Here is a 22,980-nt window from a genome sequence, read left to right as displayed (position 1 = left end):
GAGTTGTCGATCGGTTGGCAAAGTATAACCGATCCGAACAAGCTATCGTTGTGTGGCTTGGCTCGGTTTCATCATATATTGAGGATGTGTGACCTCTCGACTGTAACTCTACGGTCATGAATTAAAACTTTCTTTTCCCTGAAAAAAGTTACATGTGTTTTAGAAAAAAGATAAATGAAGAAAAAAAAAAGAGAGAAAAAAAGGAAAAAGTAACGCTCAAACTCTTATTAAGCGTGCCAGCTAGGTGGAGGCAGAAAAATGTTTGAGCCAGCCCTGCAGTGAGCGGCCACGGCCTCTCCCCCGCGTTCCACCATCGCGTCCCAATTCCCCTCCCTGCCCTGCCCTGCGGCCGCCGCCGCCGCCGCCTGCTCCTTCCACGCCGCCGCCCTCACGCTCTCCCGACGCGCCGCCTCCCCGCCCAGCCATCCACCCAAGCATCCCCCCTGCGGCGCGCTCCCTTGGACTCCGGCGACAGCATGGCCGAGTGACCACGGCGAATCAGGGGTGCGAATCCGGACCCCGATCTGGATCGATAGATCGATCAAATCCGGTGGCAATGGGTAAGGCATGGTAGCGAGGAGGCATGAAGGGCGCTGGAAATCCGACCCTCTGTCGAACAAAGTGGAGAAAAGTAGCCTATGGGGGCATGCAACCGGGCTACGATGATAACTACACCGACGACTCCTTCCTCGAGGAGATGGTGATGAATGCTAATGTCGTCAAGAGGGACTTCCTGAGAGTGATGGTCGACTCGGTCTCCATTTCCCAGTACCTCTGCATAGTCGCCCTTGTGGTTTCGACATGGACGCATACACTGAATTTGGCCATCGACGAGATCACTCTCTTGAAATTCGACATTGGTCTGCTGCTTGTTGGGTTCTTGGTCCTCCTGCTCACCACCAGCCCGTTCTCGCTGAATCTACTCTTGAAGTATGTCCTCAACATATCATTCTTCACCAGTGGCCTCTATGTTCTGGCGCCAATTTGCCATACCCTCACCAGGTCCATCAGTTCAGATTCGATCTGGGCGCTTGCTGTGTTCCTTCTGCTGGTTCATCTCTTCTTGCATGACTACTCTGGCTCGACTATAAGGCCTCCAGGTGCACTCAACAACCCAAAGCTGACCAGCAACATCTCCTTGAACGCGTCGATTGTGGCGTCTGTTCTTGTGGCGTCGCGCCTGCCGTCTTGGCTGCACGTCTTTGCAATCATGCTCTTCTCATTGCAGGTCTTCCTGTTTGCGCCGCTCGTCACATTTTGTATCAAGAAGTACTCCTGTAGACTCCATTTGATATTCTCCTTTGCTCTCATGGTCATGACCCTGGGCGTCACGTACCAGCTGCATCGAATGCTCTTCATTTTACTGCTGGCACTCGTTGTTTTCATCTCGCTTGTCTGCCCCTACTGGCTTATCAGGATTCAGGAGTACAAGTTTGAGATCAATGGCCCCTGGGATGAAGCTAAACTCTGCTTTGATATAACTGAATGAATAGCAGCACTAGGCTTAATCAACAAGTTACATGTGCACAAGATTGATTTCACTGTATGTATCTATGACTGATGTACTGCTAGTCTCTTTTGCAAGTTTCCATGTGTATGTACATACTCTTGACTTAACTTGTTTTGCTACTGCGGCTCTAAATGCTTGACAAAGCCTTGTGTTCTGCACTCTAGTCTGGTGATGTGTTCTCTCAAGGGCATTCAAGGCTCAAAATTCGGTGTTGAAGTATATAATGAAACATGATTCTATAATCTTTGATCATTGTTTTCTCTCGTTGAAAACTAATCGTGATTCTTCTTTCCTTTTAGAAAAAAGAAACAGCCTCTGCATCTTATGTTGTATTCATTTGTATGTTTGCGGGAAATGAACTGCATGTCAACCCTATTCTGCACCCTGTTGATGGGTTGGCTCCACAATCTCATGTGCTCAATCAGTGGGAGCACTTAACAGAACAACATTTGCCATTTGCAACGTCCTGTATCTGTAACTCTGAAATGCATCTTATGATGTACGGGTCGGGGATTGGTTCATCCATTATTTGAAAATAATGATTGGGTCTTCCATTATTTGAAAATAATGCTTGGGTCTTCCATTATTTGAAAATAATGCATCTTGTCGTGGTCTATTCCAAAATGCCAAACATTGTCACCAGTAATGTAACACACTTTTGGCCATCTACAATGTGGAGGCGCTTGTTTGGACGCTTACACGACAAAAATATTAACTAAGGAAGTAGCATCAGAGTGTAGGAGTATGTTTCCCCAACGCACAAGTGCCTATTTGAACAATTATGTAACAGATTTTTTCCGGAAAAAGTGTTGAGGCGCCCGGCAATAGAAGTGGAATCGACTTGAGCCGGACTCTCTGTTCTGGAGGGGATTCGGGTGACGCGTGGCCTAAGCGCCCGCGTTGTAGATGGCCTTAGGGCCTCTTGGATTCGCATGATTTCTGAAACATGGGAATAGAAAAAACACAATAATAGTGTGGCTTCATCTGGGAAATAGACATGGGTCTCGGGTCCGTTGCACCCGAATTGGAAAATAAAAATTTAGAAAATTCGAAAGGAGTATAGAGTTCCTGAAATTTTTTGAAATCAAACATTATCAGATGTTATTACACACGTGTGACAAGTGTCGTGAAGGAATAGCTTCGACCTACTCCGTGGCAAAGAAAACAAATGTGAGATTACATTAAAAAATGTGAATAATAACTTTCATATAGTGTTGATTTAAAAAAAAACTATAATACAACGAGTCATTCTTTCGTGGAACTTTTCACATGAGTATTACACTGGACCATGTTTGTTACAAAAAGTTCCAGAATTTTTTGACTCATTTTGATTTTTCTAGAAGTGTTTTCCATGTTTGTTCCAAAGATCCGCGCCGTGCATCATCTTCAATACTCTATGATTGTATGGATGCTTTACTGACTAAATTGCAGTTACTACCGTGTCGTAATCCCAATTTAGCTGGAACGCTGATCGATAGTATGATCATGGCTTACTGGTCAGGGTTTCTTTTTCCTTTAGAGAAAGAGGGGTTTACTGGTTAGTTACGAAGCGGCAAACATGTCAGGGAACACATGACGAGCAATACAGAAATTGCCAGTATACCCCATGTAGGAAATATAAGTTCAATCCACATTTGGCCATGTTTTTGCACGACAAAGCTAGAAAAGCAACATAATGACTTCAGGTTTTGCACAAGTTCGAATATTTTTTAGAGATGCGTAAGGAACCAGTACACCCAAACACAAGCATTAACACTTTCATGTGCAGGTACAATAAAAATAACACATGAAACATTTTGAAAGTCTAATGAACTGTTTTATTTGAATAGCGTGTCCACAAGTGTCTTGAGTCAACATTAACATCAATTAGGCCAGCACGGCCAAACAATGCAGCCGAGACAATCCAGGCCCTCCAGAATGGTGTAAAACGTTTTCTTTAGCCATTCAAAAGAACAGACATTGAAATAACAGTGCTCGATCATTCATGCCAAGATTCGATGAGCCCCCTTCGCTATATGCATTCCTCGGCATCTTGTGTAGCACATCATTTATCTTGCTGACCAGTGAGCATCATCTGGAGCTGAAAGAATCCAAGTGCCCACACTCATGACAGCAACTGACATCCTTTTACTCTTCAAACTTTTATTTCCTCCGGTCTGCACTAATTGTAAGGCGCTCAAATGTCCTTAGAGTGGGATCATCATGGATATTTCTTGCAGTTTTCGACAGCGACGAGGACCTGGCCTCGAGTCCAGTTGATTGGTGAAGCCTCTGAGTGGTTGATGGACGACTGCTGCCACTACTGGTTGGGATTAGGTGGCTAGTGCGAGTCGGGTCACTGGGCTCTCCAGAACTTGGTCTGCTACTTGACAGGAGAGCCTTCCTCGATGTGCTCCCATTCCGGGATGATGTAGGCCTTCTTTTATCTGAATCAACAGCCTAGCATAAATGGTAAAAATGTTGTAAGACGTCTACAAGTATAAGTGTCAATGAGCTGCTTTGTACAAACATGACAACTAAAATTGAGCACTTCTAACCATCTTAGGTGCCAACAGTGAATCCAACAAAGTTCTGTGCTTCGTGTTTTCTGCATGATGGCCAGAACCAGAGCCAGTTCTTCTGGCAAATGTATCCACTGAACCAGAGAATCTATCAGGAACATCCTGTCTTGCTGTTAAAAAAAGAAGGAAACAAAAAGCTCTTACTCTCAGCATAGCTTATTTCTTGAATACGAACTTTGGCAAATGTGCATGCAACTGACAAACCTGCAACCCGTTCAGCCCGTTCTGCAGATGGTCCCACCAACCCAGCTGTCCTTCCACTTGGCTGACAGCAAGGAAAACAATGCTACAGATTTAGTACAGTCAAGCTTGCACTACTAAAAACAATTGGAAAGAAGAACGGTGGACATACTCGCAATCTGTTATTCTCTGCTACTTGCCTTGACACAGTCCAGTCAAATATATGATCAGACTGGTACCCTACAAGATCCATCAGACACCGTGTATAAGATTTAGATGCATAAAAACTTCAAACTACTATATTTATTGATAGTACCTTCACGGATAAATAAATCTCGGAAGAGTTTCTTCAGATAGTTGTAATCTGGTTTATCTTCAAATCGCAAGGATCGGCAGTAATGGAAGTATGAAACGAACTCCGATGGATAAGATTTACAAAGGACCTACCCAAAATTGTGCAAATAGTGCATACGATTATATTACAAGTGAAAGATACACCAAACTTCTTTGTAGAATTGTTAATCAACGAAGCCGCATTTAATTACCTCAACTGGAGTTAACATTTTCTTTTCACTAATTTTGTCATACTTCTGTTTTTTCGTGCCAGCTTTCAGACCTTGCCAAGGAAGGCTGTGAGAGACAAGTCATATAGGTCAGTGAAATGTATTCGACAGTCAAAAATGAATTTACACCACTAGAAAAGCAATACATGTCCTACCTTCCTCTTATGAAATACATCAGCACATAACCGAGAGATTCTAAATCATCTCTCCTGCTTTGTTCTGTAGAGAAACCCATTAGTATAGCATGTACCAGCAATCAGCGGAAGAGTCATGCTTAATCACAGCTATAAAATTAATGCCTTTCAGACATATTAGGGAGAATTTCATTGTCAGCCGTACATTGTCGCTGACTAACTTTGTGATAACAGCAAAATTTAAGGTTTCAAAAGAATTACGATTTGTTCAACAACTTTACAGAACACGCCTTGATCTTTGTTAACTGAACAAAGAAATCTATGCTGATGTAGACATAATGCATGTTCACGAGTAGCAACACTCACCTACTCCAAGATGGGTGTTTACACTAGCATAACGTGCTGTTCCTGTAAGATTCTTGTTCTCCCTATAGTAGCAAAGAAAAACATGTAAGATCCAAATGTGTGTATCCAGATAAGTATGAAGATAGAATCATACACAAAAGAAATATCTCAATAGAAAAACTGCATATTTTCTGGGGCCACGAAATAGCTTCCAGGAACACAAGATGAACAGTAGATTCGCCAAAAATGTTCAATAAACTTAAATAGACCCGAAATTGTATGACACATGTTCATGTCTTTTGTGTGTGTGTGTGTGTGTGTAGTTTCATGAGAAAAGGACAGGCTTGGTGGCCACCAGTCCTCAGAAAAGCAATTATTTTTAAGCACCACACTTGGACCCTCACACAGGGCATCAAACTTGTTATTTTTCCATGAAAACTTGCATCCATTTACATGTGTAGATATTTTCCTTTTTAAAACTTTGGGATATTCATTTTCCCCACCCGGGAGCACTGTCTGCCTCCCGGGTGCAACTTTGAATTACCCTATTTATTACCAGATAGAAGACTAGTCCTCGTTAGTACCTAAAGCTGGGCGTGCAACCCAGCCCAATGACCCAGCCCAAAAATCCCAGGCCAGGCTCGGGCTTCAGTTTTCAGCCCAAACATAGCCCAGCCGGGCCAGGACACCACAACATGTGAGATCTGAACTCCACCTAACGCCACTCGCCACATAAATATTCGCCAAGCGACATTCCGCTCCACATAGCCTTGTAGTGCAGGAACCAACCGCAGGAAATGCAAAGAGTCCCCTTGGAGTGCAGGAACCGACCGCAGGAAATGCAAAGAGTCCCCTTGGAGTGCAGGAACCGACTGCAGGAAATGCAAAGAGTCCCCTTGGAGTGCAGGAACCAACCGCAGGAAATGCGAAGGAAACTTTCCTATGACTTCAGTTTCATGAGAAAACCACATGAAACAACATATCAGAACCTCATTTTCCTTCCTTTGTGTCAATCAAAGCAAATCAGCTTGGACATGGACACATCTACACTGCTAATTACCAACTCTGTAGACAAAAGGAAAACTCATCGTGGGTGAAACCCAAAGCATCTGTCAAGCCCGAGTCCAGCGTAGATCATGAAAGATTTTGAAGACAGTAACACCGTCGGCTACCACAAGACGAGATGCATGTTGCTCCTGGGCGCCATGGACGACAAGTTCGTCCATGTGGCAACGTCCATGCCTTGGAACAAACAAATTAGTAGTGGATTAGGTAGTCTGGGATGAAATATTAGTGGATAATGAGTGCTGGAAGATGAGGTCACTGGCTAGAAGAAGCATCACGATTTGAGAAGGAATGGATTACTAGGGAGTACTTAACTGTGTAAATGGGTTTGTTTCTCTCTCCCCTCTCTTATGACTCGTAGGCCCTCATTCTAGTGGCCCCAGTCTGTCTCACTGGGCCGATTGGGCCATGCATGAAGGGTTTATACATATGGTTTTGATAAATAAAAATGAGTGAAGTTCCTTAATAAACATGCTCAACATTATTGTCCACTTCATTAATAGTTCATGTGTTTTCCTTTTCCTATAGTCCAAACAGACAATTTTAAAAAATTCCTATGTTTCACAATGCTCTGTTTCCCACCGGCAACTATTTCCTATTCCTGTGTTCCAAACGTGCCCCGAGCCTACAGCCCTCCCTACAGCAATGCTCTGTTTCCCACCGGCAACTATTTCCTATTCTTGTGTTCCAAACGTGCCCCGAGCCTACAGCCCTCCCCACACACAAGGCCACAAGCTGCCGCAACCTTGTCCGTCCATGCCGGCTCCCCTGGCCCCTTGCAACCCCACGTTCTACATGGCATCACTCACCACACACAGCAGCAGAGGTCACCATGCAGCACGGCGGTTGCTGTCACCAGGCGCTGCGTCGAGGTTGTTGTCCTCCCACGCGCTTCCTACGCAGCTGTGTTGAGGCCGCCTATACTTTCACAGGGCTGTGTCGAGCCATTGAGGACGCCCGCTGCTTCTGCTTTGATCTACTAGTTAATCGTTTCCTTGTTTATAGCTCTGAATAAATCATCCTACTTAAGTTTGGCTCATGTCCACAGCACACACTTTCAATGTTTCGAATTTGATGTATTTTTTTTGGTTGATTGTATCTTAGTTGTAATGGATTTTCTCATGATAGCACATGGATAATAGATACCTTTTGAATCTGCTCTATCTGTATCAGCGAGTTGATCTTTTCAAGCTACAAATAAACAAACGTTTTTGTTGGTTATGGTTTTCGAGCCAGGCCTCAGGCTTTGGGTTTCTACACCGGGACAGGCTCAGGCTTGGTAAAAGTAAAATTTTGGGCCCCAGGCTTGGCTCCTGCATGTCAGGCTTTTCTTTAAGCCCAGCCCGGCCAGACGAATGCCCAGATTTATTAGTGCACAACAGTAAGAATTATGTGGTCCCCATTACAAACTCCTCCAGTATGATTGCTGGTGATATTTTGGTTTCAAAATTTCAATCCTTCCTAGATCCTAGTACTGGTAATCAGCTCAAATTTCAGCATTACAAAGCACAATGGTGGAAATTTAGCTTTGAACCTAGACATTTGGTAGCTGATATTGTACCACGGGTAGTGTGCCAAGCAAAGTTACGCTCATGGAGATTGCAAAGCATGGGTCAGGAATTTAGGACATCATACTATACTAGACATCACACTATGCCAAAAGCTGTTAACAGTATTGTCTTTCCTACTTATAAAGGTTGGAGTTGGTGGTGAGTTAACATGTGGGGCCACACAAATAAACAAATGCACTTCTACCCACATAAGGGACCAGCAACCTTCCAAGAGAGATAAATAAACAAATGTTACTTTTACTAGGTGCTCCCAGATAAACAAATACACTGCTACCCTAATGTGAGAACAACACTCTTGTAAAAACACAAATTATAAAAGCAAGTATGCAACTCCAATTCAAAATCAGGGTCTTGATTTTTGTTTCTCTGCCTAACCAATTCTTTCGGTTCCATGTCATAGCAGAAGAGGGCAAAGAAATTACAATTCAGCGCCGGGATAGATGTTGCCCTCCTACCTAATCCACGATCTTGTGCATTCAACTTACTCACGCCCATTCCCCTATGTTTCAAAATTCAAAATATTATCTCCCTATATCTTGCAAAGGACCTACTATGGTCGCTCGAGACTCTTTAGCGACTGCAACATGATCTTTTATTACGCTCTCTTTTCAATCATGAACCATGTAACAGCCGCAAGACACCATCATCTTTCAATGATCTCCTAAACCAGTGATAATTCCTAGGGTTTTTTTATGTCTTCGTAGCAATGCACCAGCATTGTGCTAGTATGAGCAAAACATTGAGCTATGTGTCAGACAGAACAATGTGCAAAAATGTTAAGAGACCTCAAATGCAGGAATGAGTTGTGCTTTTTAAACACTAGATTATGCACTGGAAGTCTAGGACAATCTTTGAAACATTAAGAGAATTCCTTTTAAACATTTTTAAACATCAATTGCCAAGTACCTGTATGGTATGTGCTTATGAGTTTGGAGGTCCCGGTACTTCTTTGCAAGGCCATAGTCGATAACATAAACCTGTTAAAGTAATTGCAATCAGTTTTCTATAAGCAGATATCTCTGTTCATAGCAAACACAAGCGTCGGGATCACTCTCCCTCCGTCCTAAAATAAGTGTCTCAAGCTCAGTACAATTTTGTACTAAAGCTAGTACAAAGTTGAGACACTTACTTTGGGACGGAGGGAGTAACATTTTTCAAAGGGAAATGCTCATTGCAGCAAACATAAGAACTTGTTTAACTAACAAGAGAATATGGGTATCTTTGCTCTAAAAGTATAAACGAGCCATTAACACTCATAGACAAAATACAGAATGGAAAGTACTTTTGTACCTTCAGGACTTAATACAATTATAATTAATGTCTTAAAATATTTAATCAACATTGACTAAGAACGGTAAATAATTAAATAGAATGGTACAGCACCATTACAGTCATTATAATTATAATGCATAAACATCAACTGAAACAGATTCAAGGTTCTCTTGCTAAATTTAAACACAGGAATTTGGTTTATTACACAATTGTTTATTTGGCTATTTGCTGATGCAACAGAGCTTGTACATTAGCCATTTTAGCCTCGCTTTATTATGATTGGAGGGTATTGAACTCAGGGATGGAGACAGACCTGGGGCAGCTAGGGATTTAGCCCCCAGGCGGTCCCAGAAGCGCATTTAAATGCTAAAGGGTCATGTAGAGTATAATCAGGTTAGGCTAGACACAAACTTGGCCCAGCCCTGGCACTGCCAGGCTGCCAGCTGATAAATCTTTAGTCGTTAATGTATCGTATCACTCTATCAGAACAAGGCCAAAAACTAGAATCAGTATAGTTCCACAATGAACTACTCAACCAGCAAATTCTAAAGCAAAGAAATTTTGATAAATCACTAGTACCAGTAAAAATGTTCATAATGGCACAAACCTGGCTTGCTTTACGGCCTAAACCCATAAGGAAGTTGTCTGGCTTTATATCACGATGAAGAAAGCCCCTCGAGTGCATGTACTCTACCCTGGCGATCTGTATAAAAATAATGGAATACATCAACTTGTCGGGATCAGTCAAATAAGGACTAAGAGATTTAAGTTTGCAGATAAAAAATTCATTTGCATTCTGTCAGACAGGTGTTCAATCTTAACAGACAAAATGAAATTATACAGTAAGCACTCACCATCTGATCAGCAAGCAAAAGTACTGTTTTAAGGGTAAATTTTCTGTTGCAATAGTTGAACAAGTCCTCCAGACTTGGACCAAGAAGATCAATGACCATGACATTGTACTCCCCGTCCACTCCAAACCACTTCAGATGAGGAATACCCACTGAAGTTTGAAATTGAACATTAAATCAAAATCATTAAAAAAAAGAATGGAAAGCAAGTTCTTGTATTGATTCTCGTTTAAAAAGAAGTTATTGTATTGCTACTTACTCCCCCCTTGCAGAAGCATATATAGTTTTGACTCATAATGAAGCTGGGGATGCCTTGATTTGACAGATTCCTAACAAATATAATGAGATGATAGGGACAGTCAGTTAGGATGTCCAGATGCTAGCAATTGCAGGGGCAGTAACAAGCCATAACACTCAAAATTCATGTCGATGCAAAGTTATATGTTCAAGTTATGAAAAACGTTATTATTTCACTGTTACCTACACTTCCTCAGAGCATAGTTCTTTCTTCATCTACGTCCACAATCCAAGACATGCGGAGGTAGAAATTAAGCAATTAAAAAACCACTACTTTCATCAGGCTCTATAATAAAACACCAGCGCTTAGCAGACAGCAAGGGACCATTGGCTCATTTTCTAAGAAAACAACTAACAGTGTTTATGAAGAATGTTACTTCCATGGAAAATTCTACCAAACAAAACTGCACATTGTACTGAAATAACTGATACAGCAGAAAGTATAGAATTGTATGTGCAGAGCATGGTTTTCTTCGGAGATGAGTTTTTGTTGGGAAAATTTCCAACATGTGTAGTGAAGTGCTATAACTTATAAGTTTCGCTGAACATGGGGTTTTACGAAATTCACACTTCCTTGAAAGATTGAATCAGATAGATGGACTTCGACTACCATCCATAGCCCAAAACATGGATGGGGTAATTGAAAATGCCAAAGATGTAACAGTGTTTCTTTGCTACTACCATTGATAGCCCAGACATGGGATTTACTTGAAAAGGATAGTGTTTCTCTGTTAATTATTACTGGATGTAACAGTATAGTTTGTTGTTATTCCTGACTTGTAGAATGTTGAAAGAGTACATAACATGCCAAGAATGTTGTATGGTGTATGTATGTGTCTACCCTCCTGTAACCCACGCAAAGGTGTACAAACATACTTAAATGGGCAGATAATAAAAATTGAACTTCCAACCGGGAGCAGCAAACACTTTCGCCCTTTTTCTAGATCCCCAGTTCTGTGCGTCTCTAATAGATCAGTTTGCATGTACCGAACCTATAGTGTTCAGAAACCCCAAGCTCCTCGCCGCGAGTTGCTACTCATATGAAAAGAGCATGATACTAGATAAGATGTCCCAAACATCTCTGATTAGTGATGGACCAAACTGTATTCGCAGATTACATACATATATTTAGTTAACACCGGATGAAAACATGCATACGTATATTAACAAATGACAAGGTTCATAATATAATCGAATTTTTTTCATGACATACCAACTTGATAGCCACCTCCTCGCCGCTCTGTATGTTCACGCCTGCAGCCAAATTAATCACCCTTGTAAAAAAATAAGCTAAGCAGATATAAAGCTTTGGCAACACAAACGGAAAGAGGCACATGAAAGATCTAAGAACACCATGAGGGCCGTACCAAGATACAGCTCCCCGAAAGATCCGCTCCCGATCTTCCTACCCAGCTTAAACTTCCCCCCGATCACATGCTCCATCTTTGCAACCCCGCAAGAGATTCAGCAACGGCTGCGCCTAAAATCGCCCCTTGACCTAATCACATTGCCCAGAGGCCTCAAGATTTGAGCCCAGAGCACCCGAGGACGGGATCCCGGATCTCCCGAGCCAAGACCGCGCGCCCGGGACCGCCTGAGATGGAGCCGCAGATCGAGTTGGCGCTGATCGGAAGCGAATCGGGATACTCCTCGAGGTGGGATTCGGGGACTAGGGATTGCTTCTGTGAGTATTTTTGGGATTTTCGTGGGGGTTGGAATCGGGAGACGAGTTAATGGAGGGACGGATGGGGGAAGCGGAAAATGTGGGAAACGGACGGGGACCGTACAACGGATGGAAGGAGAGAACGAGGGATAGGGCGGCACTAGGGCTACGCTTTTCCTTTTTCTTTCCTTTATTTATTTATTTATTTTATGGTTTCCAGTTTCCCGTTCTTTGTTTCATCCCATTACCTTTGCTTTATCTCCGGTTTTCGTTGCCTGTGTTTCTTTCTCGATTTATTCTCTCCTGCTTGTACTCTTGCTGCCTGCCAAGTAAGTTTGTTTCTCCTAGAAATGGAGCTTTTGTTTTAGTCTAACAGCATCTACACCGACGACAACAAATCTGGCCCCTCTCGCGGATGCGCCCCTAACGTGTGCGGACGGATCGATCACGTCTCATATTTATTGTTTTACATCCAAATATCTTATTATACAAAGAAAGACCCTACGTACTACTTTAATTACGCTTCATCATTATCAAAGATGTCCACCATGTCCATACCGGATGACTCATAGTTAGGCTCGTGGGGGGGCTCCAACTCCTCCTCATCATCCGTATGCGTGAACATCTCGTTAATGTCATGAGTGTCCTCCTGCATACGACGATGCTTAGCCTCCGTCGTCGATTCTGACCAGACGAAATCGAGGATCACGTGATGCTCCACACATAGATTCGCAGCCCGACGTCCCACGTCCTTTTCCTCATCGTCCTCCTCCTTCGTCGCCGCCTCCAAATCCTTCTCCGGATGCGGTGGATCCGGAGGTAGCCCCATGATGGTCCGGGCATCGTGTCTTGCCAGGATCTGCTCAAGGAGTTGCAGACGGTGCTCCGACGTTAGATACATTGTAAGGCAGTGTGAGGGCATAGCTACTAGCAAAAAGCAACGGGCGGCGAGCGGCGAGTGGAAAGTGACGACGACGACGGACGGGAGGGGTGAAATGCAGATGGACGGGGTTTCGGTGCCAGCGCTCGGCTTAAATAGTCGGGCTAGGACAGTATGTGCTCGATCATGCCCGTCGTACTGTTGGGTTTCCGCACAATTTCACATGGGACCCGGACGTCAGTGTGACGTGGCAGGCCTTCTCGTACCTGTCTTATATTTTGGTTGAACATGAGGGGTGTTGGTAAGCCCGGGCGTTTGAGTCTGTTTGAGGCATTCGTATAGGTCGTGTTTTCTAACTCGTCACTAACCTAACCATCCGCCTGTTTGAGGTTTTCGATTTTAGTGCTTTAAGAGTATCTACAGCAGGACCCCTCAAATCCGGCCCCTCAAACGTCTGCGAACGCATCCGGACGGCCTCTCGTATTTTGTTCTGTGCATCCACATACCTCATATTCGGACTCTCAAATCCATACAAAGTCATGCACGTCGATCATTCGATACAAAATTGTCTGAATTCAACAGTTTTAAACAAAAGCAAACGATAGCATAGTTCAACCAAACGGACATGCCAAAATGAAATCATGTCCGACCGACAAGTGGTGTCGGATCACTGGCCGAACGAGTTCATTCATGCGTCCTGCTTCGCGTGGGCAACCATATCCGCCTGCATCCGGGTTGCCTCCTCCGCCTGCATCCGGGTTGCCTTCAACGCGTGCATCCTGACCACCTGCTCTGCTGCCGCCGCCGTAGCCGCCCTGGCCGCCTCCAACGCTCTACAATGGTTGATCTCCTTCTTCTTGTCCACAAGCCATTTTTTGGCATGTTCGTCCAAAGTGGATTCATCCGCGAGCATGATTTTTGCATCCTCTGCGTCGCATGAGAGTTGCAACCACTCCTTCTCGAGTTCAATCTCTTCAAATGTCTTGGCCTTCTCGAGTTCCCATTTGATCGTCGCATCTTTCTTCTCCAATTCAATCTTCTCCCTATCAATTTCAAGCCGCCTCTCTGCCCTCGTCCGATCCCACTCCATCCTCTTCCTTTGCACGTCCAACATAAGCTTGTACATCTCCTCTTTCTTGCTCTCCCTTGCCGAAAAAATGCCCGTCCATGTGGATGACATTTTTGTAGCCTTGGCGTCACGAGCGATCCTTGCCTTCTCCCACTTAGTTCCCATGAATAGTCGGTTATCCTTTGGCATGGTAGCTTTTCCATTGCTGACGACAACACCGTCGTCATCATCATTCAACCCAATGGATTGGTAGGAGATTGAGCCATCATTCCTCTTTTGTCTGACCTTGAGGTCGACCACAACTTGTTGCCACTTTGGCTTGCCATCCAATAAGATCCAGCAATGGTTAAAAGTAAATGGCCTCTTCTCGGTCTCGTGATACAAAGTGGCCGCCACCGTCACCAAGCATACAAAATATGTATGAGCACAAGAATGAAAAACACATCAACATATTGAAATGACAATAAGATGAGGCAATCGATGACGCACACATGTAGCTGTGCGGTCAACTTCCTTTGTTGCTGCCGGCGACGGCGCAACTTACGGGCGATGTTCTCCGGCTTGCAAGATGAAGCGGAGGAAGGCCCGCCGATGAACGAGACGGACTGCATCTCCGTTCTGGCGGTCGGGGACGGGTGGAAAACATCACGGCGGCCGATCGAGACAGGTGGTGAGGATGAAGAGCAAGGGTGTCGGACGGCGAGGGGTCGGACGCAGGAAATGTTCGCCGACGGCGAGAGGAGGAGGAAGGGTTTGGGGGATTTGGTGCAATTCGAGATAGGGTTGGGTTGTCGGGTCTGACATGACGGGTGCACCCACGCTTTCCATATCTGTCACATATTTGGGTTGAAAATGGGGGGTGTCGGTCAGACCGGACCTTTAAAACCGGTTTGAGAGGCCCGTCTAGATCATTTTTTTATGACCGGCCGGTGAGTGGGCCGTCTTTCCAGACGATTGATAAAGGTTTGAGGGATCCGACTATAGATGCTCTAAAGCATCACACGTGATGGCATGCTCATTTGTAGTATAAGGTGTACGATACACACGCTTTTGAGTGAGCACATATTGCAACGATCTGATAAGAAGGAGATATTGTCGTTTACCATGAGAGCAAGTAGACTAACTTGTAAAAAAAATTTGAGAGCAAGTAGACTAGTCTAACCACACACCATGCATTGACCTACCGTCTCCACAAATCATGTTTCCCTAATCGAATGGCATCAAAAGGGGATTGCCAGCTTAGAAAGGGGACAGTAGACATGGCTCTATACCAACAGTGCGCTAGCTTGTTCAATTTCTAGATCATACCGTATGCATGCATGGAATCAGTCTATTTAAGTGCAACTCTAACCATCGATCCAAATGGCCGACCAATTTATTCTTTTTTTGGATCAGCTGTGGGGACGCACGTGTGTCGTTTTCTATTTGAGTCGATGCGTGCATTTAATACTAGTCTCACGCATTTTTTTAAACACGGATAAAAAACTATGACGTTCAAACTTAACATAACTAAATGTTAAAATAAGGTCAATCGTCATCTAAAGTCCACATAAAATTAAACATTAATTAAACATAATAAAAAAGTTTGCGCCGGTCCGCGCGCTGTCCTAAGCGTCCTCGGCTTCCGACCTCGGGCCTGTGAGGTCGACCAGTTCGAGCGTCGGGACAACCGTGGGGAATATCGCCTTTGAGGTGTGGGCCTCGTCGCCCTTTTGCGTTGGCTACATCGTCGGCTGGTCTGCTGTGCCGCACGCACGAAGCTCCTCCTCCTCCTCCTCCTTCTCACGCGTTCCTCCTCCTCTTCGTGCTCGATCGGCATGAGATGCTCGTCGTCGGCGTGCTCGGCCGCTAGCGTGCGTTGCCTCGAGTGCTCGAGGTACGCCGCCTCCTGCACCGATGTCGTGCCGAGCCACACGACGGGGACGCTCACCCACTCGTGCAACCCGTCGATCCACACGTAGCGCTCCGCCACGGGCTTTGTCAGTGGCGGCTCAGCCTTGGGCTCGGGGAGCCTCGACGGTGACCGCAAAAGCACGCAGTCCCGACCGCGGAGAGGGCGAGGGCATCCACCAGCCTGGCCTGGTAGGCCGCCTTCTCCTCCCCCGCCTTGTGTCGTTCCTCCTCGATGGAGGTCTGCATGGTCGTCGCCAACGCGGCCGGGTAGGCAGCCTCCTCCTCCGGCTTGACGGCTCGGGGCGGCAGGGGATTGGTGTGGTGGTGTTGGACGTCGCAGCAGTGTTGCTCCTAGTGCTCGAGGGCAGACCATACCTCCCATTCGAGAGATTCTGACGCGTAGGCAGGAAGTCGGCGCTGCTCCGACCTCAGAAGTTGCCGACGCCTTCGCATCTCCTCGGCATGAGCCCGCCGCGACTGTGGCACCGCCTGCACCGGGATGTGTTGCGGATCAAGGTGCGAGTCGTGCGGCAACGTGATATCTGGGTACGACGGTGGTTGTCGGTACTGCCAGTGTCACCGTGCCTGGTGCACCGCTCCCTCACGGGGCGTGCATGAGCCGGCGGCGGAGGAGGAGCATGGGAGGAGCTGGCGCCGGTGTCGGGACCCTGATGCTAAGGCACACAGATCTAGCATGTAACACATTGTATCACTTTGGGGCTTCATGCACGCTACACAACGGTTGCCACCTTACCTTGCTCGAGACCGTTTGGGCCTTTTGGCTCACATGTATGATTATGTCGCTACTCGCTAGCATCTATATGTCAAAAATCCTGGATCGACATGACTATTTAATGACCAAAGTGGCACAACCGTACAGGGACATGCATATGTAATCCAACAATGCAAGTGTTAGTCATTAGCATGTGTAACTGAGTCATAACAAGCTACAAGGACTCAAGTAAACACCGTGTGACATTTCCCTGTAGGGATAGATAGAGCAACAAAGAATGATACACGTCGGTCAATCAATGTGTCCCGAGGAGTAGCAAGTTGCTAGGGCTCACTGGAAGCACGAAGAGACATTTCCGTGTAAAGATGGCTAACATAGGCATACAAGTAGGTGTTGAATCCCACACATACCAATGCATTTCAAACATACACGTAATATGCATGATATGTGTAAAATACAACATGGCATCACAACATAACTCTACGACTCCAAGTGTTTATTAAAGACTCATAAGATCTGCCATAGTCCTCGCAGTTATCGCCACCCTTGCCATATTACAAACAGGGTCACATGACCCAACACAAAAAGTCATACAAGCAACAAGCGAAAGCACAACATGTGTGGGTACAGACATCTATTAAAAGTGGTTGGAGGAGCCACAAAATCTACAACAACCCTCCAAAGGAGCCAGACCTCTATCTCAGATTCGCAAGCTATTCGATCAACATCGAACACATCATTGAAGCCACTAGTGAGATTGGTCTTTCCTTTGCAAAAACACAAATTAACCAACTGTGAGTACAAAGGTACTCGAAAAGACTTATATCAGAACTATCTACATATGCATCAATATCAACAAGGGGGGTGTGGTGTTTATTCCAGCAAGCCAATTTTAACTCTTGGCTAACACGTATTATGACTACAAGTACTTTCTTTGAGGTGAGAGAGCGCACACGAGTCCACATATTCACCACATTAATACACCACTATGGATCCTCTCCCCTCTTTCTATGAGAAGGCCAAACATAACACTCACACTTATCTTGCACATTTTTATAGCATCCATTTCAAGTTATATATGAACCATATAAGCTTCCAGGGAGTCCATATCCGAGGACGCGAATATTCAAATAGATTTATAACTCTACACGAGTGTACTTATTCACACATGTTTCCACCACTTAGCGCCATATGCACGTCGTGTATCTCGGCAACCTTCAAGCGGAAAGCCGATGTTGGTGTAGACCATGATCGTTAACCACACATCACTCTAGTCCATGTTTATCGCCTATTTGAGACTAAGCCCATAGCGGTCCCAAATGATGTGTGTAGGGTTCCGAGGCCCGCCTCGACGGATGGAACTATGCTTGATACACCAGGCCACAAGTGCATCTACTGCCAGCACACCGAGCCACTCTAGTCCAGCTTTATCGCCTATCAGCGCTAAGCATGACCGCCAACACATCCTACAAATGCGAGAAACTAGTTGCAACTCCTGGACAGAGATCAGGGCGATTAATAAGTCAAGTGGGGTCATTTTTAGGGCTCAATGTGTGGTAGTAGCTATCTTGGATCAAATACACATAACTTAGTTCTTAAGGAAGGTTCTAATGAGACAACCTGCCATGTACTCCTACATGGCCTCTCAGCACTACCTTTATCAAATCGTGCTCACACACTTAGCTCTCACACAGTAGGACATGAACACAACCATTGTGATGCATGACCCTGATGGTTCAGACCCGATACGACTCTAAGAATAGCAAGCAAGCATGTATGAGTAGTCACAACAAGGCTCAAGCAATGCCTACTCATGCTATGAAGTTTCAACTATTTACTATACCAAAGACATGACATGCAGAGGAATGAGTTCAACTACCGAGAACAGGTAAGAGTTGAATCATTGTTGTCCTAATGCAGTAAGAGAGAGCAAGAGCGAGAGGGTAGGATTGTATCGGAATGCTCAAGGGGGTTAGCTTTCTCGACACTTAGTAGAGCTCTTCATCGGTGTCAACGGTCACAATGTTGGAATTGTCTCCTACTAGGAGGAAACAACACCGACAAACAAGAAAGGGACACATTCAATGCAATCCAACAAACATGATGTATGATATGTCATGTTAGGGTTCTGAATTCACCTAATACAATAAGCAACAAGTGAACTGAAGTGACTTTGATCCAACATAGCAAAACCACACTCCAAATCTATTTATTTGAAGGGATTATTACTCTTGTGCCCTGGTTCCTTAGTTGTGCTCAGTTTTCCCCACGCTCTACACCTTTGCTCACCTTCCCCACTTCCTTAGCTGAAACTCTCACAAATGCTCATACGGACGTTTGTCGTCTTGACCGTGCATTGACCGTCAATTACTGACGAGTGGGGCCGCGTCCTTATCTGTCCGTTGCTTGCTGACGGGTGGGACCGCAAGGAGACACATATAGGGCAGCTTGTCTGAATCAGAAACAGACCGAGATACCCTGCACCGCACCGCAACGCGCCGCCCCGCCCCCTCCGCCGGCGTCGTGCCGCGTCCGTCGCCGTTGTTTCCTCCACCCTATGCCCCTATTCCGTTCGTCCGTGACACGCGGCGTCTCCGCCAGATATAGCCCACCTCCCCATCTGGGATTACGTAGCGATGCTGAGCCAGGACGCATGGAAGGCCCTAGATCGTGGAGACGATTGGGTCGAATCCGCGGAAGATAATTCATGGATTACACCTAGGTAAGCATCGTTTCCCCTCTGATTGACATTCTAACTCGTATTATAGGTCGTATTTGACTTATGTTAGCTTGAATCGTTCGAATTTTGCTCAATTGTACCCGGCCTAACGGCAACCTTTATTTGAACAAAATAGGATTGATCCCGCGCTGGCTTTCCGGCTGGAGATTAGAATGGATACTAGTGTGTTGCATGGTACTAAATCGCATATGATTTCTACATTTTTCTATCACAAAGTGGTAGAAACGAGCATTTCTTTCAATGAAAATTTACAAGTCGCGTTTCGAAACACCTATCCTTGGAGCGATGACGATGCTGTTGAACTGGATTATTTCAATAGTGACGAGCAAAGATTTCTCCCACTAACTTGCGACAATCATATGGCGTTGCTTTTTACTGAGATTGATGGTAGCCGATTCGGTAAACTCCAAATCGATGTACTTCAGCCATGCGCAGAACGGGTCAAGGGGAATGGAGATCGGACATCATCTGTCTCTGCTAATAGCAAGCACCCCAACACTCCTTTTAGGTGGACACCAAGTAAAGCAAGTGGTTCATGGAGCCACAACATGCCTGATGCCAATTCTGTTGCCGATTCAGCTGCTCCTTCTCGTGTACCTTCTGCAGTTGGTGTAGAGGAAGATGCAGAACCTGACGAGGAAGTGCCGACAAATAATGATGAAGACGAGTTGATGTACCCTGAACTGGTAGATATAGCCAGTCAGCAAGCAGTGGATGATGAATATGCGGAGGCGCCCATCACCCGAGCTAGGTTTGATGACACTGACGATGAAGAGAAGGAGGAGAACATGGACAGCTTAATCGATAATGAATACGATGGTGAGGACATGCCAACAATTGAGTGGAATAGGGAAGCACCGGAGCTTACTGAAGGCACCATTTTCCAATCCATGGTGGACTGTCGGAATGTAGTGACAACATGGTGTATTCTAAATGAAAACACCTTCAAGATTAAAAGGAGTGAGCTAGTAAGGTTCATGGTTTTTTGTCCATATGATAGGTGTAGGTGGAAGTTGCATGCATCTCGTATGTTAAAGAGCAAATTGATTCAGGTAATCCAAGTTCAGTGAGTAATTTAGTTTCTGATCATTGAGTAATGTTTTTTAACTGTTTTTGACACTTTTTTTGTTTCAGATAAAGGAAAACCCACACAAGCACACCTATCCACCTGGAGGGGAGGGGGGAAGGCCAAAACCAAGCTAGCAAAAAGTAGGCGGGTAGCAGACGTGATATTGGATTGGCTGAGGGAAGAACCTGGACTTGGTCCAACAACACTCCATGGGAAGCTTTTTGAGAAGTACAAGATAGAAATTCCTTACATGAGAATTTTCAATGCTAGGGAAAGGGCTCTTGACAGGATTAATGGTCAAAGGAATGACAGTTTTCAGTTGCTTTACACTTTCAAAGCTGAAGTGGAGATGGCTAGTCCGGGGAGTGTTGTAGAGATTGATAAGCATATAGTTCCATTCAAAATAAAAGGGAAGTCATTTGAGAAGGAGTGCTTCAGAAGGGCTTTTGTTTGTTTCAAGGCTTGTTGGCAGGGGTTTCTAGATGGTTGTAGGCCCTATTTGGTCGTAGATGCTACACATTTGACTGGAAGATTGAGAGGACAGCTAGTAGCAGCTTCTGCACTTGATGGGCATAACTGGCTATTCCCAGTTGCATTTGGTGTGGTGGAGGCAGAGTCTGAGGAAAGTTGGATTTGGTTTCTGCAACAATTGCGCAACATTATAGGCACACACCCAGGTTTAGCTATACGCATAGATGCTTGCAGGGGTTTAGAGAGTGCAATAGAAATTGTATTCCATGGAGTGGATCATAGGGAATGTATGCGACACCTAGCGCAGAATTTCAAAAAGAAGTTCAAAGGTAAAGTTTATGATGAGAACTTATGGCCAGCATCATACACATGCAGCAAAAGGAAGCATGAACACCATTTGAGAGTGTTGTATGGTGAAAATCCTCTTGTGAAGCAGTACATGGATGCACATCATGGCAAGGTGTGGTCAAGAAGCAAATTCAACGAAATCTGCAAAGTAGATTATGTGACCAATAACCTTGCAGAATGCTTCAATTCAAAGATCAAGTCAGTGAAATGGCTTTTGTTGTGGCAAGCATTTGACAAGATGAGGCAGATGAACATGATAAAGATGGTTCTTCCCAAAAGAATTGCAGAAACACAATATGTTGGTCATCAAATCCTCCCATCACTGATTAAGGCATTGCATTTGAAGGCAAGAGGATAGAAGATGAAATGCATTCAATCTAGTACATATGAGGGTGAGGTAACCTATATTGATAGTAAAAATAGGGTATGGAGGTATCCTGTGAACCTAGCTGCTAGAGAATGTAGTTGTAGGCAATGGCAGATCCGTGGGAAGCCATGCATACATGCCCTACATCTGATGATTGTTACCGGGGGTGCAGATGGTGAAGTTGATCAATATTGCTCCGAGTATTTCTCTGTTGCCAAATTTATGGCTGCTTATGCTGACAATGTGCCTGCACCCTTGGGAAAAGATCAATGGAACATAGTAGATCCAAGGTTCAAACTCCACTCTTGTGTAATGACTAGACCACCACGAAGATCAAAGAAAAACAAGTTAAAAATAGGTGAGGAGGGCAATCTACCAAAAAGGCGTGCTTGCAGAAAATGTGGACTTCTGGGGCATATTGCTTGGCTTTGTACCAAACCAGTGGAGGCATCATTTGGAGAGGAGGAAATATGGTCATCAACCAATGCAGAGGAGAATGCAACAGCAATGGAGATTGAAGATGCAGAGGAGAATGCAGCAGCAATGGAGATTGAATATGCAAAGGAGAATGCAGCTACAGTGGAGATTGAAGCAAATGAAGAAGTACCAACACCTTGGTATGTGTTTGCATTTGTAGAATGTAGCTACCCTTTTGTTTGCATTTGTTCTCTTTTTTATCTATTACTTGTAATTTTATTTACCAGCTCTAGGGAGAAAAGGCCTAGAGATGAAGAAACCAAAGAATTTGAAGCCATGGCCTTTGATGGTTTTGAAGCTATAAGAGAGGAAGAGGAGGGGGTAATTGTTCTCGTTGATCCTTTAAAGATTATTGAACCCTCGGATGAAAAGGATCAAAAGGAAACCAGGAGCAAGTTGGTGAAGCCAAAATCCCAAGTAAAGATCAAAAGAATCAAGTGTCTGAATGAAAAGAGCATCTCAACTAGGGAAACCAGGAGCAAGGCTGTGAAGCCAGCTGCGAACACAAGGAGCAAGTAGAAGATTTGAACTTGAACTTTGAGGGCGAGTCAATCACTTAAAACTTGGTAGATTTGTATTAAGAGGTTTGTGTTGTCAATTTGAGCTACTGATATCTGTTGTAATAAGGGATTCCTTGTAATAATTTGAGCTACTGTGAAAATTTCCATCAAGATTTGAATTTGAATCAATATTTTAATTTGAACCAAAATTTGAATTTGAGCCAAAGTTGAAGTTGAACAAACATCTGAGGTCAATTTCTCTGTGCTATGTATTTGATCAAACATTTGAAATCCAATATTTGTAGGAGATCAATCCGAATGAGAAATGGAGAAATGTGCTAGAAAGGAGCTCGAAACCTATGGTAAATATGCCTATTTGTGATCAAGTTTTTTTTTACCTTCTCTAAATGATGCATAATTT

The 22,980-nt window shown here is 44.5% G+C and overlaps 2 protein-coding genes across 2 annotated transcripts; one reads left to right on the top strand and one right to left on the bottom strand.

The window, feature by feature from the left end:
* The first annotated feature begins 365 nt into the window (after window positions 1–365).
* Window positions 366–1,642, top strand: LOC123404362 (phosphatidylinositol N-acetylglucosaminyltransferase subunit C). Its single transcript, XM_045098279.1, has one exon. It carries the CDS (start codon window positions 584–586, stop codon window positions 1,487–1,489), a length of 906 nt encoding a protein of 301 aa, XP_044954214.1. The 5' UTR covers window positions 366–583; the 3' UTR covers window positions 1,490–1,642.
* Window positions 1,643–3,304: 1,662 nt separating this feature from the next.
* On the bottom strand, window positions 3,305–12,160 carry LOC123404361 (casein kinase 1). The gene is made up of 14 exons (XM_045098277.1): window positions 11,717–12,160; window positions 11,563–11,603; window positions 10,312–10,381; window positions 10,056–10,204; window positions 9,809–9,904; window positions 8,836–8,906; window positions 5,315–5,376; window positions 4,970–5,033; window positions 4,797–4,881; window positions 4,568–4,694; window positions 4,424–4,491; window positions 4,276–4,336; window positions 4,048–4,181; window positions 3,305–3,949 (listed from the first exon to the last, which is right to left on the bottom strand). Exons 1-14 carry the CDS (start codon window positions 11,790–11,792, stop codon window positions 3,653–3,655), a joined length of 1,401 nt encoding a protein of 466 aa, XP_044954212.1. The 5' UTR covers window positions 11,793–12,160; the 3' UTR covers window positions 3,305–3,652.
* Between the last annotated feature and the right edge of the window lie 10,820 nt (window positions 12,161–22,980).

Source organism: Hordeum vulgare, chromosome 6H, assembly GCF_904849725.1.
Source record: "Hordeum vulgare subsp. vulgare chromosome 6H, MorexV3_pseudomolecules_assembly, whole genome shotgun sequence".
In the NCBI taxonomy this organism is placed as follows: Eukaryota; Viridiplantae; Streptophyta; class Magnoliopsida; order Poales; family Poaceae; genus Hordeum; species Hordeum vulgare.
This window is presented reverse-complemented; position numbering and strand designations above follow the sequence as displayed.

Bases quoted from the DNA above. Each gene is read 5' to 3' on its own strand.
- LOC123404362 (XM_045098279.1), top strand. From the start codon at position 584: ATGAAGGGCGCTGGAAATCCGACCCTCTGTCGAACAAAGTGGAGAAAA.
- LOC123404361 (XM_045098277.1), bottom strand. From the start codon at position 11,792: ATGGAGCATGTGATCGGGGGGAAGTTTAAGCTGGGTAGGAAGATCGGG. The intron at 4,337-4,423 runs GTATGTCCACCG...CCTTGCTGTCAG, and splicing joins CAGAGAATAACAGATTGCGA to CCAAGTGGAAGGACAGCTGG. The intron at 4,182-4,275 runs GTTTGTCAGTTG...TTTTTTTAACAG, and splicing joins ACGGGCTGAACGGGTTGCAG to CAAGACAGGATGTTCCTGAT.